This window comes from Cupressus sempervirens, chromosome 10 (assembly GCF_028749045.1).
Source record: "Cupressus sempervirens isolate cs-2001-9-10 chromosome 10, ASM2874904v1, whole genome shotgun sequence".
Lineage (NCBI taxonomy): Eukaryota > Viridiplantae > Streptophyta > Pinopsida > Cupressales > Cupressaceae > Cupressus > Cupressus sempervirens.
The window spans coordinates 292,995,175-293,013,778 of NC_143127.1; the positions used below are offsets into that span (position 1 = coordinate 292,995,175).

Genomic DNA, 18,604 nt, shown 5'->3' on the forward strand with positions numbered 1-18,604 from the left:
TCCAGAATCGTGTCGCTAAATGGAATTGGAAAGGGATCTTTTATTGTTACTGCATTAAGGCACCGAAAGTCCACGCATATCCAGATTTGGATCCTGTCCTTCATTGATATCACAATAGGTGACACCCACTCGCTTGTTTGAACCTTGAATATTATGTTGGCCTCCAGCATGTGCTATATCTCTTAATCTACGCGGGTTGCTTAGTTTTTGTTCATTTGGTACGGGCGTTTTCGCACAGGTATGGCTCCAGGTACTAGCTGTATGCAGTGGACACACATCTCCGATGGGTTTCTCTTTAAATCTTTGTAGGTCCATGTGAATACATCTTTGTACTCTAGAATTTTTTTGAATGTGCGGCCTTCAGTACTGGGTTCCAGTCGTCTCCCATGAGTATGTTCCTTGGATTGTCCGCGTCTCCAAGATTAGTAACTTCTACAGATGGCTCTTTGTATCTTATCTCCTTCCCTTCGAAGCAATGGGCGAGACACTCATTGATCTCCGCATCTCCCTCTCTATACTCCATGAACTCTGGTGGAAATACCTCCCCATCTTCGAGTTCTTCGATGCCAAGCATGTACGTATGGAAGAGTTCATAGTCTTCCATTTGCCAATGAAAAAACCCATTTAGTGAACTTGTCTCATCTTCTGAGCAGTCCTCCAATTCTGAGACGCCTTTGTTGTTTGGACTCATTTTGCCTTCCTCTCTCTAGTGCTCTTCGTCTGACTCGGACTCCGACGACGAGGTCATTTCTTCACTTAACACTTGGGTTCGAAGATCAATTGCAAACTCCGGCCCCCCACTTTCCATTGACAGTATATTCTTCTTCCAGTTATGATTTACCTTCATGGCCACCAGCCATCCTCTTCCAAGAATAGTGTCATATCGCTTTTTCTTTAATGGGATTACTACAAAATCCAACACAAATGGCTACGTCTTGATTGTTATTTGTTGGGCCACCAAGGTCCCGAGGGGTTTTATCCCCTGTTGGTTAGCGCCGAGTAGGTTGAACGTAGATGGCCACAGGGTTGGTTGCCCCAATTTCCTCCGCGACTCCTCGAGGAGAACGTTCACCCCAGACCCACCATCCACGATGGTTTCCGTCAGGATGGTTCTGAGGATTCCGATCTCGACCACTATTGGATGTCGGCTGCTTCTTACTATAAGCAACATGGGGTTGTTGCCGACCCTTCTAGTACCGTTGGTTGTCCTTTCATCTTAGCTATTGGTTGTCCTTTCGTCTCTGCCGTGGTCGTATGGGTATTGAACAATGTCGTTATGAGTTGTAGTACTACTTGTAACAGATACTGGACTTTGATGGGCAGCTCCATTTGTAGGATCTGATTGACTAAGTGTTTTCTCCCTCTGATCATTGAGGAACAACCTCTTTCGTATCGTTTGCAGCTTCCATTGCTTTCTCAACATCCTCCCGTGCCTCTCGTAGTGCGGGGGTCGGGATAGGTGGCTTGTTTAGCCTGGTTGCGGGTAATGACTAGAACCTTTTCTTTGTCAATGTTAATGAGATTCACTTGTTTTGGGCAGTTTGCATCTTCGTGGTCCCCTGGACCACACCATCGACATAACTTCTGCGGAGTTTCATTCTTCGTACACTCTCTGGTGAAGTGGCCCCACTGGTTACATGCCCAACATTGGATTATGGGCCTCCTTTTCGAATCATATTTAATTCGATTTCTATTGTCATTTCCACCTCTTCCTCCTCGGTAGTTATTTTGGTAGCTACCGGATGTGGCATTAGTGTTTCCCTGAGTCTCATTGTTTGTGCCAGACGTGGATGGTTCTACTTGTGTGAACAATATCTATTGGCTCCTAGTCCTCATGTTGAATGGACATTCTTTTGTAGAATGCCCTAGGACCTGACGAATATCACACATCGCCTTCTTCAGGCATGCTCCCTTTGAATGGCCTTTTTCTTTGCAATTTGTGCACCAAATTTCTCCTTCCTCCATGCGTCCACCCGTTCCTATCATTGATTTGAATTCCTTGCACATCCGCTCCAAGTCTTTCTGGAGTGCTTGCACTTTCTTGCTGGGCTCCTCGCTATCGACATTGCTTCCCTCATCGGATGAGTCATCACTTTCAGAGGATGATGATGATTTACTTCTCTTCTTCTTTTTCTTTGCCATTTTGCTTTCGCTTTCCAGATTTAGGGCATGGTCATATGTGTCAGTGTATGACGTGGGTGGAACTATCTTCATTTTTCTTCTTAATGCTTCGCGAAGGCCTTCTACAAACTAGCGTTTCTTTAACTCATCTGCCAGTTGAGTTTCCACTATGACGTCTTGATAGAATGAATTTGGGAGTGGATATGGATTAGTTATTTTTACACAAAAAGCATGTAAAGAATGATATTACTTATACATGTATAGACATAGCACATGAATTGTTTGATAGATTATTTCCACAAGAAAGGTACGCATTCAAGAAATGTAGGAAAGTTGGTTAGATGTTTTGATTGGAAGCACTCTCATGGACATCACACAATGATATGTGGATAGACTAATCACACATCATTTATCACTATTTTTTCTTCATACACGCAAATTGATGAAAGTACATAATTATGAGCCAACTGTTTGTCAATATTCCTAGGTGAAGCCAAGGTAATTGTGCACCCATTGTAGAGTTACCAAGAAAAATATTAGTGACACGATATATCACCATGATCAATTATTTCTTTGTTTCGAACATGGAAATCTTGGGGCTCTAGCATGCACAAATCCCATCTTGGTCATCTCTTTTGGCATCAACACATATGATAGATACCATAAGGGTAAGAGGCGGGCGAAGAGACAAAACATGTGAACCATTTGACATAATGCAATTGTCATTCGAAAGACGAAACAAAATGATTGCAACAAATGCATAAAATAAAATTTATAGAATTCAGTTATGAGCGGCCCATCTCATGGAGCGAGATGAAATTATCCCAAGTTGCACACATAACCAATGACCCATAAAGAGTATGAGCATATTTCATAAAAAACTCTAAAGGTGTGCATGTGTGGAGGAAACAAATGGTAGAGGAACGGGTTAATGGGAAGTTGTGAATCATTTGACAATTCTATTTGAGAACGAGGGATAGGTATGGCAAAGAGATGGCATTAAATTATTTTATGAAATGCCTCAACGAAATCTCATTTCGAGGAATTATACATCAAGCACCAACACATACCTTGGAGTAGAAAGAGCTTCACATTATCAAGTGGACAAAGACATGGAAAAAGTGTATACTAAACATCGTATTGATGATTCGGCCACAGACGAGATGTAATTTGAGCATGGTGTTTATCTTTGTGTGTCACCAATACCTATGTGTTTTATAAGGTCTCATAATCATTCATGGCAATACATAGGCCTATTGGGAGGCAGGCCCCTCAAGCAAGAAGGTTGGGTTTCTCCAATCTCGATCTTAATACCTTCTTCTAACATTTGGTTGATTTTGTAGAGGTTAATTAACTTCTCCCAAAACATGTAATTGGGAGGTAGTTATTAACCACGGAGGGGTAGTTCCTAACCCCAGTATCTATACAAGGGTTTATTTTGGCTTTGTAAAGGACTTTTTGGATTTGGAAATAAGGGGCACTTGTGTTGAAGTTTGATATCAAAGCAATTTTTGGAAAGTGCGTACAATTCTTGCTCTTGTAATAACCAAATTTTCTTATGTTCTTGGTGCAAAGAAATAAAAGGAGGCGCATTTTGTGTTCTCTTTTCTACAAAATCTGAACTATTTGGGTGTTGATTCTTGTTGTAATTAATGTTTTCACGGTATGGTGTAAGTGTTAGTGAACCATCGAATCATCATTGAGCTAATGCTAGCCTTCAAGCGTAGTTCTTGATCATTCTTATTAGCAGTTTAAGTTGTTTTAGGGAAGCTTTGAAGTTGTATGGTGTATTTGTCATCAATAGCATTCTTTCAATCTTTTAAGTCTGAGTACATCTTTATTTGAAAATTCACAAATACCCATATCTTATGAGGAGCTGCCCCTCTCAAATGCAGAGGAAGATTGTAATCTATAGTGATCAGTTGCGGTCTCTCCAACTGTTGGCACACTTCACTGTTCGTAGGGCAAACAGAGTCATTTTCAGAACTTCACAGTGACAAATCTGTTTACCAACAGTGCCTTGTCTTGTATATGTTTGTGTTTTCTTGTTACATATTACAATTTCATTGTAGAAATGAATAGATTGTTGTTAAAAAATCATGCTTTTAACTTGCAATTGATAATCATTTTTCTATTAAAATGAAAAATGCATCTCACATTAAATGAGAGAACAATACAATCACATAAGAAAGTGAGTTTTAATAGGCTACATTAGGCTATACAGAGTTCCTCTACTGAAGTATCTCTGGAGGGCTAGCATGTTTATCTTATCATCAGTCTTAAGTCAAACATTTTTCTTAGACTGCACATGCTGGCTGTCATTTTATTGATCTATTAGCCTTAAACGCATTTGAGTCTTCCACTCAAAAGCTGGAAAACAACAGTAAACATGGTAATCTTGGTATTGAAGTCCACATGACATGTATATTGAGACCTTTCCCAGAATTAAACTGATATCAAATAAACTCATCATTAATACTGTAATTATTTTTGCAAAGTATGTAAAATCTTTATTACCATATAAATCCTTGCTAAGGTGTTGTTGGCTTCTTTACTGAATTTATAGACGTAAATAGTAATCCCAGATGATGAATATGGTAGTACATGAGGCATGCAAGCCAAAATTGGAGTTTCTCAAGTTTTCTATAGATGCAATCTTTATATGTACTTTTCATTTCTGAATTTCTTCTTATTATTTAAAATTCCGACTTTTATGTCAGGAACACTGTTGATCATGATCGAAGATGGTGCTGTACCCTACTTCTTGATCCAACTGATAAGCTATTTGTTCAAATTGGTCAGGCTTTTGTCCAACAACAGTTAAAAGGTTTGTCATCATAATGGTTTCTAGTTTTTGAAGATTTATCTCTGACAACCCAGAAAACCAACTGCAACCTTGTAGATTTATGATATCACAAGATTTCCAAACATTAAGGGTAATTAGAGTTCTGCAAGTAAAAATTTTGAGCTGTATGCATGCAATCTTAAATATCAAAGGAATACTTGACATATTTATAGGCAAGTCGTCAATTTTATTTGACACTCTTCTAGAATTTGAATTGCTTCAAAGTGGCATAGAATAATTGCAAAGGTGGTGAAGTCCCCAAGCCATAATAAAGCAGGAATCAGTTTTGGTATTTTCAGCCAATCAACAGTCTAGATAAGCAGGATATTTGTGTACTATAGTTTTCTTTACGATTGAGATAATATGCTATGAATATAAGTTAACTAAAGAGAGTTGTGAAAGGTTGTAATCGTTAAGATCTTTTTTCCTTGAAACCAGGGACCTCTATACACTAGTGAAAGCTTTTCAATGGGATTTAATAGATGTTATTTTTATCATTTCAGAATCAACTCTGGTAACCATTGGCCATTCTATATGTACTTTTTTTGCAAACATTTTCAGGGACTGCAATTTTGGAATTCCTGAATTATATTATATTTTTTTCTGAGTGAATGAATGGATTGGCATATCGGTGGAATTACTGTTGTAAGTTTGTGTTTGTTTCTACTTATCGTATTGTCTATTCTGTGTTAGCACCACTGACTTCTAAATTCACACTTTTTAATGTTACATAACAATTGTTTCTCTTCTGATACTTGCAAGAATTGGTTTGCATGAGTGAAATGCTCTTTCCATGTTGCACTAACAGTTTGGATGCCATGAAATCCTGGAATACTCAGTCAACTTAAAAAAGGTTGGCGCATTAAAAAATACAAATTCTGAGAATTTACAATTATAAATAACCTGATTTATCTTGAAGGTTTTTAATATTAATCCTGCACCTTCATGTGCACTTGATGATAACATAATTCGAGGTACAATTTTGTGATGATTTGGTCCAACAAATCATCTATCATCAAAAGTAGTATTTTTATTTTATTTTAATCATTTTTAATGCTCTATAGTCAATAGCATTCTTCAAGAATTCATCTTCTTTTGAGAAAAAAATAGAGGTCAGTTGTCTTTAAAAAGCTTTAAAATAGGCGTGGGGCAGATTTCCATGAGAAGAGGCTTCCCAAAGCACATACAATCTCAAATGCATGGATTAACATACCATTCACAAACAAAAACCTTTCAAAAATTCCAAATTCCAACAAAATAAGATAACTAATTTTCTAAATTATCCAAGGTTCGATTAACAAATCTTTAAGCATTTTCCCTGTTTCTTTTAAAAAATTGCAATGAAATTGTTTAAGATACCCTTTCAATATGAAGACCTCCAGCATTGTTATTTGCATATCACATCCATTTTTTGCGAAGATTCAAAGAGTCTTGGGGAATTCACATATTTTCTTAAGAAATTGGAAATGCATAAATATAAATTATGGGAATATTGTCTTGGTCTGATTCTACCCAACATCAATCTTTTCACTTATTTTTATATTTTAGAAAATTTTGCCAGCCTTGTGGTAAGAAAATTATTTTTTCAAAATTAAATTTTGACCATAAAAATAAAAATCACAATTTTCTTTAAAAACCATGAATCATGTAGAGATTACCTCAAGAATTCAAATGCAATTTGTAAACGATTCATTCTCTCTCAATGATCCAATCCAAAAAAAAATCACTTCTTTTGTAAAGAGAGTGTATTTACTATTTTTCTGCTTTGCAATTTTCTATTTTCCGACAATACATAATGAATTATTCTAAGCGAGCCCTTTTTCTATTTTTATATGCTCATAATAAAATAAGATCCTCTTTTAAAAATTTATTCACTTCAAAAATTCTCTAATATAGATATTCCCTGATCATATATAAATACATTCTCTTCAACAAAACACATTTACAATCCTTAATTAGATTAAATGATTTTCTTATCATATCCATTGATAAGATTTCATTTATTAAACTATTTTTTTTTTCTAAAGCAAGTTATAGCATAGCTAAATATTATATTCAAAGAATTATTAAATCCGGTGCAGATATCAGGAAAAACACCATCATACAATTGATACTTAAACACAACCAAGGAGATACCTGTACAAGTCTAAACCAAGGGGATCCAGAATCATAATCAATCTGGATCTGGTTTTTATAGGTTTGGCATTAGGGGAAATAAGTAGGGTGAGAAGGCTAGGGTTATTCATGCCTACAGCCATCATTGGTCAACACATTGTAAATTCAGGCACACTCAATCAAACATTATATGCATCTGTCCAATACATAAGAATAGCTAAATTGAATGAAATTTTTTAATTGGCATCATTCAATTGAATCATTTACTCTAACAGCATGACTCATATATTGCAAAAAATTGTATTTCATTTGGTACAGTTCTGCAATTATTTCATTAGATTAACAAAAAAAAGTTACGAATTTGTGAGATAATAGATATAGAGATTTCTAGAAGGTGTTTTTTTTTCAATGTAAATTAATTCTGAAAATGATATTGTGGTATTTCAGGAATTTATTAAGGATTGAAGCTTAAACAATTCCTTGACCAATCTCAGATTATGGAGACAGCAAGTTATAATGTCCTTATTTCAGTCTTTTGGGTGTGTAGAAAGAATGCCAACTGTCTGACAATATGCCTTATGCAGTTATGAATGCTTGAAATTGATTTTGACAAGCTTATTCTTAGGAAATTGTCCTTTCCTAGCTTCCACTTGTGTACAGGACTTGACACCATTGGAGTGGGATTATCGTGGTACTAGTACAATAGTATTTAGTCAAGCAAGTAATGATGTTTATGAAAACTAATCTAGAACTATATCCTTGCATTACAAAAGTCAATGTTTTCCTACAGATTTTAGAAGAATAGTTATAAACCAATATAGTCAACTCCCAGTCTGAAAATATGAACAATATCTGTCATATTATAGGAAATTTAGTGTTGAAATCTTCAAATGCCGTTAGCCAGGTTATAGCAAATTACACAACTGAATAGCCCTGCATCTCAAAATGAAGGATAATTACCCAAATTGAAGGCTCACTGCCAATATTGGTTACTATCTAGTTTTCATAATGAAGAAGTCGCTTTTAGCACTATAGAGTTCAGTAATGATGTACAGATATTTTCAGATTTACATATATTTGTGTTGGAATTCTACAATCATGTATATGAGTTTTTCTTTTTTGTTTAGACTTACGTGTTCATGAATGTTAGAACTCTTTGGTGTTGGACATAAAGTTATAAACTTTCAGACTTATGTGTATACGTGTTGCTGGCTATGTCCTTGATCATTTTCTTCGCAAAAATTTGTAAGCTAACTATAATTGTTATTAAAAGACTTTTACCATTAAAGGTTGTGTTTCACCAAGGAAATTGATAGACATACTTGAGAGCCCTATTGTTGTCTAGAATGTGCACATAATTTGTAACAAACATATTTCTCATTATTTGAGTCTTCCATGACTTATCTTAAGTGTATTAGTAGGAGGGCATAGGCTACTATGAACCTTAGTCTTCTACACTCTAGCTGATATTTTGATATATGTTTTGATCTTTTGATTCCATGGATTTCATATATTGTAGACATTTGACAGTGACACTATGTTTAACTTTATATTATGTTATCCAGTTTTTTTCCTTCAGAAATTTTCTTTTATACTTATGTGATCTATGCAAAATTGTGTATGAGTGTTAAGTAGCTTCTTAATTGTGTATTTGATGTTAATTGACTAAATGATGCATGAAAAAATCTTTGAATTTCATGGGTTTTTTGATTTTCTGAGTCCTTGCCGAGTCCGGTTGCTGAGTCCAAGTTCGAGCCCAATTTTGACTTTCCAAGTCAGAGGTGAGTCTGAGTCCCATAACACTGGTTTAAAGGTTACTGATTTGGCACCTAAACAGTTTTTACATTCGAATCCCCAATATGAAGACTTGCGTGACACAGATTTCTCATGTTTGCAATGTTTAATCTTGCCCTTGGTTTTTGTGTCCAGAACTCTAAGTCCACGTGTCTTAGTATGATTCCACTCTCTAATCTCAGGTTTCTCATCTGTATTTGTATACCATAAATATTTAAATCTATATTGAATTCCAATAGAAATAAAATTAAGAAGAGATGAACTTTTCTCTTATTCAAACTCTAATTAAATAATCATTTCCTTGTAGTATCCCCTTTCCAGGGCATTTACCACCTAACTAGACATACTACCCTATTACACGACCTTATATTAGTCTGCTTATTTGTACAAAATGGCAAATGACAAATGTTATCAAGTGTAAGTGGGTTTGACATTTAATCAAACATGTTTAGGCTTGATTCCAGTTGTGGTTTACAGTACTTTATATCTCTTAGTTTGTTTAATGAAGATACTTTCAAAATTTTGTTCTTTAAACAGTATAGATTGTACTATTTGATATGCATTTAAGTGCTTTGTGTTGAACAATCTTTTGCATTTGTTCATATTCATCTGAGGAAAATTTGACTCCTTTTTTTCTTCTATTTTACAGAATATGGAGGGACAAGCCATATTTACAATTGGTAAATTATTTTGAGATTCTTTGTACGTCAGTTGAATTCTTGTGTAGGTACCTAGAATTGTGCTTGGGTGAATTAATTGGAAAATTTATAATTTGTTATAGTTGTACAATTGTTTTTGGGTCATATATAGCACTTCTTTGCATTTGTCGAGTTAAGGGTGAAATGAGAAGTAAGCTCATGCTTGTGCAGAGGTCATACAATCAAAACGATGTGTTATGGCTTCTTATGCAGTTAATTCTTGTTGTGCATCAACATATACCAAAAACTTTATCCAATATTCAAAATTGAAGGTCTAGCAATAGTCATTCTAGCTTTAAGAGATTTCCACAATAAAACATTTAGAGAGAGAGCTGTTTCTGGATTGGATTGTTTACAATATTTTGGAAGCAAAAATATTGTACACAATCGAATCCATAAACAAATCTCTGTCTAATAGCTATACTGCTAAATCTAGACAACAGACTAAAATCACAGATATCATCACAACCAACAGCTTAAGGAAAAAACTAAAGCTGTGGCAAAACTGAAAAAACTTTAGATTGTCTTGGATGTATTAAAATAGTATTCATGTATTTAATGATTTTATAACTCTTGGGATCAGCAGTATTACCTTTGTATGAACAAATATTTTTTGCAGAGTGCAGTCCTGCTGCATTCATTGGATCGTTCTAATTCGACATGTCAAAAATTTGATTAACCATAGCTATTTCTATAAGTTCATAATGATTATAGCGGGATGCATGATGAAGCTCTAGTTTGTAGATCAGCAAGAGCAAACTGAACCACCCAGGGGTTCATCAGTATAGGTATGCTAGGAGTAAAGGCACAGTGGCCTTACAACTATTAAATATAGTACCATTCCAGGTTAAGTTGTCAAGCATTGTCTTCCAAAGTCACAGAAAGTGAGCATGTGCTAACTGCCCACCATCCCAAAATTACATACTATACTGCATGAACAAATTAGCACGTAGACCCTATTTAATCTAGGAGGCAGCATGGCTCTTACAGGCAGCATCAACTTAGAACAGTTTTCTTGGATGTCCGAATCTTCTTTTGCACTTTCTGCAGAGAGTGTGAAGAATTTAGGAATCAAGTAGGTGGCACATAGAAGCTTTCTCTGTCCGGTTGTTAGTGGTTTTTTTTTTGATTTCTTTTTCATGAACCATTAACATAACAGTTATTCCCCTGGGAAGGAATTACCTTCTAACATCTTCCAATTCAATGCCAATACATCCATAAGCATTAGATGAAAAATGTTCACCCATTAAAGTTAAAACTTCACCACAAGGAATTCCAATTGTTGCATCTTTTATTTCCATTGTGCATATATGGGTATCCGTCTTGGATGGAAAATCCAAGTAAAGAAAATATATCAATATGCGCCTTGCATCACATACACAACCACTCACTTTTCTGGAAGCTCATTCATAATGTAAGTTACTAGTTCAGATTAAAGTTTGGTGCAGGTTAGTATGGCAAAAACGTGAGGTCCCCCATTTTGAAATAAGTTTTAATAATAAATAAATATAATAATAAATAATAAAATGTAAAGATAAATATAAAACAAAATATTTTAGTACAATAGATTGTAATAAATTTATGAAGTAAATAATACAAATAAACGAACAACATCATGAATAGATTATAATATAAGTTATTGATAGTAAAAAATAATATAATCTAATATTACTTTGAACGTCACATTTAATAAAATTCAAATAGGTTATTACTCTTTGCAAATAAATTAACACATCGACTATAAGTCCATGGTTACGAGACGTAATATACATCATGATAATAAATAATAAATGGCATATTTATCCAATATAAATAATATAACAATAAATAAATGAAACGGATTGAATATTAATATTATTATAATACAGCTCTAAATTATAATATAAATACATCAGATGATTATAATGCAACACATATATATATTATTCAAATATAAATGTATAAAGTTTATCAAACCGTTCAAAATAAACTAAGCAGATAGAAACACAACAAAACAATTTCATTAGTGGTGATGACCATCCGTCTCATATTAAAGGTGAACATTTGATTGCATATAGCGGGAGCATAGCACGAGAGATGGAAGGAAGATTGTTAGCAGACCCTTACAGAATGACGCACATAAGGAGGGACTGAGACATCCAGATAGTATTGGGAGTATGCAAAGGACACATTCACAACATAGTCAACGATACAGAGACTCACGAGAAACCATTACTGGGAAAAGCCAGGAAGAAAAGCACGGGAAGAGAAAAGGCGATAAGGTATAACATGGGCACATCGAATCAACATAGTCCAGATAGCAATGAAGACAATTGACACAGCTAATATATCTGCCATGACAATTCCATCTCCATCGTATTATGCAGAATTTGGAAATAGTTAGATAAACAACATCAATAAATGATTTGCTAAACAAACCTAGCAACAAAATTTAACAAAGAATGGAATATTAAAGATCATCATAAGAAGAATCATGACTTGGGAATCGCTTCACCCGTCCGATGAAAGTAATCAATAAGGAATTCACATCATTAGTAGTAGTGATTACATACTAAAACAACATCTAGTATCCTCACTAAGATTGATCATACAATGGAGGAGATAATCACACTGGATACATGCACCAAGATTGTACACAATGCTCAGGTACTTTCACTCAGCAAACAAGAGGAATCAGTTTCGAGGAGGAATGGAGAATTCAATCAATGAAGGAGAACAGACAGAGAATGCCCATTCCTATTGAAGAGCATTGACTTAGATTGACAGACGACTTGAATACATATATAGAAATAGAGCCTTCTATTACATGGTCTGTACAGACTCGATTTGGTGATTACAGGGTTCAAGCAATAGTAGGAATAGTGACCTCTGTATCTTTCCCAAAGTTCAAGATGGCTGTCAACTGATCAGCATAGGAAGATAGAGGCATCCAACAAGAAATAGAGAAGGCAATAAGAATAGGAGGATTATTGCCAGTTCCAATATATTCATGCAGTCAAAAGGAAAAAATATATTAGACTCAATAGTCTATATTCCTGTTGTTCATTTTTCACACATGTTCAAATGAAGGAAAATACATGCTTATTACTTTCAAGTAATTTTCGGAAAATGTATCAAAGAAAAGTATTTTATTCATTTTGAAATAATGTTCAATATTCGCATGATGGGGCAAATCATGACAGAAATTAAATACTGAAAGTAAATTTCTCCCACACATCTGATTGTGAGAGTAGTCCCTACGTACCGATATACACCTATACTATACTGAAATCAGTAACGTAAAAGAGGAGAAAAGGGAGAAAAAGGTCATGGGCACCAGTCATTGCCTGTAATGACTGGTGAAGTGGCATCCATCTGCATCCACCATCTTGCTGTTCCGGATCTCGCCTTTCCCATACTTCCAGTCCCTGCGTCCATAAAAGAGAATGGGTTAGATCCAATGGATCTAAGCAATGCTGATAGCTCACTTCATCTCAGTAAAATATAGATATACATCAACAAATAGAGAGGTCGATCATGAAGATTAAAAGTATTAAAGTGACAATTCATTTTTTGTTTTGAAACCTTTTACTTATAAAAACTGGTGAAAACAGGAAAAGCATAGTAGGTGGGATTGGTTGCATATAAATAACAGCAAAGGAAACATTAAAGGGACGAACTGTCAAAGTTTTGAAACCTTTGGTTTTGCTCATACAGCAGGAATGAAAGCCACAGTTAGAAGTTTTAGACACAGCAAAAAGATAAACATTTTCAGCCAGTAGAAAGAGTGCATGCTACAGATTCAAAGGACAAATATTTCAGAATTACAACAGATGTAATGGCAACATCCAAAAGTCATAATCTCCAAGTGTCTAAACAAGCAGAGATGGAGTTTATAAAAAATAATTTGTAACGTCTAAAATGGTAGAAACACACTGAAATCAAATCATGACACTTAAACAAATGATCATAAATAGCCAATTACTGAAGGCATTTGGCAAAGCCATTGTACAGATTCAAACAAGTTCCCACTGGTTCTTATATTTCTTATTTCTCTATGACTGGAAAGTTTAGTCACATGGAAAACATAAACAATGAGAAAGTATTGCTCTTGATTTGCAGAGTTATTCTAATATTACACTATCAGAAATGGAGGGCCTATGAGCAAAAGGGGCATGAGAACAATATAAAAGTTCAAAGATTAAAGAATATCAGCATTGGAATGAATGTCTAAGACTATCTTACGGAATTTATAAGATGGATTTATAAAGGCAAAAGAGGGACTAACGATAAGGAAGATTGTGATTTACCAGCAGCATGTTATGGCAGCCAAAGTACAGACTCGAGTAACTCTACCTCTCAGCAGAAGCATAAGAAAAGGTCAAAAAAGTGATGTTCAAGATTCACTTACAGCATACCAATAGCAGAGATAAAGTTATTTTATTTACCAGCACTAGAATCATTATAATTATCTCAAGAAACTTCAGGAGTTTAGCAGAAATAAATCTCACATGCTCAAATTTGCAATCAAATGAAAAGATAAATATGGCGCCTAAATGCATTTTCCAGCTAAAACCCAAATGAGAAAATTTGGTATACTTCCAACAGTAACTAATGAAAATATGTCAGCAGCAGCAGATGTATAACACAGTCATATTTAAGAGGGGTATTACTCGGATACTAAGAACCCAGCAAAGAGCCAAAAAGAATTCACAGTGATTGCTATAATTTCAGCATTGAAAAACTTCCATGTTTTCCAAGAAAAATCATAGATCTGAAGGTAGAATAATGTTTAAGGTTCAGACACAGCAACAAAGATTGATGGATAACGATTTGCAGCATGAGAAATCAATAGAAAGTCGGCATGATTGCATACTGTGAGCCGTGAATCTCCAGGCATAACTTCCAGCAAAAAAACGAAGAAGATGGTGTAAATCCGTGGCCAAGAATGACTCTCATGGTGTCTAATACCCAACAAGCAAAGAAGAATAGTCTGCTATCAGAGCTCGTGGCCGAATGTAACAGCATAAAGAAGTAAGGGCATCCAAGGCAAAGCCCAGCTACAAGAAGAGAAATTCATAAGAGACGGCAGATTCGGCTTTGAATACCTATCGAAAGCCTTAAAAAACCCCTTCTTTCTCCATGCCACGAGTCTCAGAAATATACATGGCGTCCAAACAGCAAAGATCCTATAACAAATTGTGCCTTTCAGCAGAGGAAAATTCGCATGATATGCAGGCGGCTAGGGTTGAAAGAAACCCTCATTCTCTCTTACGCAGAATGCAAAAAACTCCAAGATAAGATAAAAACCAAATAACTTGCCTTTTCTTTGCATTACATAAACTCGCCCTTTATCACATTTGATAAGTTTTCGGGTCCGTAGTATGGTGGGGAGTTTTATGACTTGAAACATATTTTTACCATTATTACATTCTATTATTGCATTACATGCACATTGAAATATTGTTATTCTTTTAAGTTGATAATTTATAATCAACTAAGAGATAATAATATTTTATTGAATTAAAATAATAATGGTGCCAAATTAGAAGTCAAAAGACTCATTCTTGACTCAGTTATATTTATATTTTATTTTATTGCATAGAATTGAATTTGTAATTATTATTTTATAATTGATATTTTATAAATCAATTATTTAATAATAACTTTCATGCAATTAAAAATAATTAAAAGTCAAGAGTCAAGACGAGTTAAAGGAGGAGTTGGTATTTTTAAATGCCAAATTTTAAAGGGCAGCTGCAGTTGATATATTTAGAGGCACAGTTCAGACTAAAGACTTCAGAGTGCATTATGGAGTGATTTTGGCAGTTTGGAGGGCTTTCTTAGATTTTTCTCATGCATGGATGGTGGAACCTCAGTTTGGGATATTTTTAGCATGTTTTTGGAGTTTTTAGTGGTTTTTAATAATGAGTTAACTCATTATTTCGACCCAGCTTTTCCTGTTTTGAGAGAGTGTATTGTTTATATATACTCCTCTTATTTTTGAGGAGGGGGTTCAGATTTTAAGGAAGGACGCTTATGTGATTGCATCCTTAGTGTTTTTTTTTTCCTCCATTATGCAGATGTACTGTTTTGAGGGCCTTTGATGGAAATAAAGTTTTCATTGGAACCAGTTTTGGAGTTAACAGATTTAGTTGTATGCGTTAAGGTGATTGATATTGTTCAAATTGTGTTTTAATAATAGACCTTTCTGAATGATGTCTTATCTTGTATCTTCTTTATCTAAAATGTTGTTCATAGGTTTTGAGTTGTGTTTCCATTATTGATGTATTCGATTGTGATCAAATTCCTTTTGTATATTTTCAAGTTCATAAACCTTCTCTTAAATTATTGATATGAATTAGCAGATTTTCAAGCAAGATTTTCTTGTGATTGTCTTGTCAAAAAACTTTCATTGTGTCTCAGCTATAGCAGTAATTTGTGTTATCAATCTCGGTGTATCACCTTATTTCTTTAAGTTTTCTGTGTTTAAAGTCATCTTCTTACCCTTTTCCGTCTAAATTTTTCATTTCTCCATTAGTACAAGTAAGGTATAAGATATATCATACAGGAACCGGCCTAGAATTCGGAGGTTCAGCCAAGTTATAAGTTACCCACAACTTTTGGCTGATCCCATGTTTCTCCAAAATCGTTGCAAGTTTTAGAACTTAAGGCAAATTTTCAGGGTGCAGATTTTGGAGATAACAATTCCAACATTGACAAAATAAAGTGTTGCTATAGTGCACCAATTAATGTTATAGCCAATAACCTTTACACATAATCCTTTGGTGCTTATATCAACTAATTGCCTTCGTAGGCAACAGATGGTTGTGAGAACATAAGCTTATATCATAAATAATACTCTGTTTGCAGAGCAATTCATATTGGCAATTGAATTCATTCTTCAGATATAAGGAATTCATGAGAAAAATGACAATTCCAGATTTATATATTATCCAATATTAATCATTTGGCAAAATGAGGAACCAAAAATAAGCAATTGTCCTAGTTTTCTGAATAAGTCAACCAAGGGACATTACATAACGACATTGGGGTTGGGTACTGTTGGTGTGGGTTTTATGCACATTAAACACAATAAAATACCACTTGAACAAGATATCTAATGTGCTGAACCATGTGATTAGAAAGTTGACTCGAAGGTACCAGATTTGGGCAATTCCTCAAATGAGTTGAATACAAATATAGAAATTGAGCCTTCTATTACATGGTCTGTACATACTCTATTGGGTGATTAGGGGGTCCAAACAGCAGTAGGAATAGTGACCCGTCTATCTTTCCCAAAGTTCAATATGGCTGTCAACTGATCAGCATAGGAAGATAGAGGCATCCAGGAAGAATTAGAGAAGGCAATAAGAATAGGAGGATTATTGCCAGTTCCAATATATTCATGTAGTCAGAAGGAAAAAATATATTAGAGTCAGTAGTCTATATTCCAACATTGACAAAATAGAGTGTTGCTATAGTGCACCAATTAATGTTATAGCCAATAACCTTTACACATAATCCTCTGGTGCTTATATCAACTAATTGCCTTCTTAGGCAACAGATGGTTGTGAGCACATAATCTTATATCATAAATAATACTTTGTTTGCAGAGCAATTCATATTTGCAATTGAATTCTTTAGATATAAGGAATACATGAGAAAAATGACAATTCTAGATTTATATATTATCCAATATCAATTATTTGGCAAAATGAAGAATGGAAAATAAGCAATTGTCAGAGCTTTCTGAATAAGTCAACCAAGGGACATTACAAAACAACATTATGGTTGGGTACTATTGATGTGGGTTTTATGCACATTAAACACAATAAAATACCACTTGAACAAGATATCTAATGTGCTGAACTATGTGATTAGAAAGTTGACTCCAAGGTACCAGATTTGGGCAATTCTTCTATTTGCTGGAGCTTGTAGCTGCGATAGAGATCTTTATCTCTGGGAGTTAATACTGTTAGTCACCTTTAACTGAAAAGGACACTTATGATAAATTGTAATATTAAATACTAAAACATGTGTCATACAACATGCATAGGCATGGAAATACAAAGAGTTGTATAGGAAATAAAGAGTCATATTTTGGGAAACTCCAGAGTCTCTTCTCTTGTTATATATATTGCATCAAGCGAAAGACATTGTACACTTGAACATTTTATGATCAATAAAGGAAATCTTTTGTTGTGTGGTTGGGTTTTTCCCTTAGATGCTCTTGTTTGGTCGACTGTTCTGTATGGTTTTGTGGTTTGGGGCCCTTCTCTTCTTAGCTTTGATTGGGCCTCAATTGAGCGGGTTCAGACTTTGTTCTTGAGGCGCATCATCAAATGTCACAGGTTCACCCCTACCAATGTCATTTTTGCTAAGTTTGGTGCTCACCCTTTCAAACTTGCGACCATTTTTGATTTGGTTTGGTTCCTTCATCGTCTTCGTGGGTTTATGGATACTGCTAGGGACCGGGACCGCTACTACTATTTAGCTTATTGCTCTTTTGTTTCCACTGCGGCTGCTGAGTCTGGTTCTCGTGCACAATGTTGGTATGCACAGGTTTCTTCTTTGCTAAGTTCGATTGGGATTGACATTGATGGTCTCCCCCCTTTTCAGTTTTCATTTGATGCCTCGGCTCATCTTCTCCCTTCTCTGCAGAAGGTAAATGAGCATGTTCATCTTGATATCTATAAACGTTACATTACTACTACCTTGGTCAACCTTCCTGGCATGTTACGTGCACGGATGTCTTTTTATGCGACACACTTTTTGGAGATTTCTGATGGGATTATTGCCCATCCTAGCTATCTTTCACAGTGTTGGTCTCTTTAGGTTCTTTCAGAGTTGGTTCTCACCGTCTTCGGGCTTAGACTAATCATCATGTCGATAGTGGGGAGCGGATCTGTATGCTCTACATTTCAGGGGAGGTGGAGAACCAGGCTCATTTCCTTTTTCGATGCCCTATTTATTATGGGATTAGAGGGAGATTCTTTTGTTTATTCCAGGAGTGCTTTTCTCTCTATGACTTCTTCAGCTATCATGATCA

The 18,604-nt window shown here is 35.0% G+C and overlaps 1 protein-coding gene across 4 annotated transcripts in view; it reads left to right on the forward strand.

Moving 5' to 3' along the window:
• Positions 1-18,604, forward strand: part of CYL1 (alpha-N-acetylglucosaminidase family / NAGLU family) — a 373,464-nt gene that overhangs the window by 224,053 nt on the left and 130,807 nt on the right. For all 4 annotated transcript variants that reach the window (XM_089805117.1, XM_089805116.1, XM_089805119.1 and 1 more), the window contains exons 8-9: positions 4,842-4,948; positions 9,525-9,555. In XM_089805117.1, the coding sequence (XP_089661243.1) occupies positions 4,842-4,948; positions 9,525-9,555 (138 nt within the window). The remainder of the gene's footprint in view (positions 1-4,841; positions 4,949-9,524; positions 9,556-18,604) is intronic.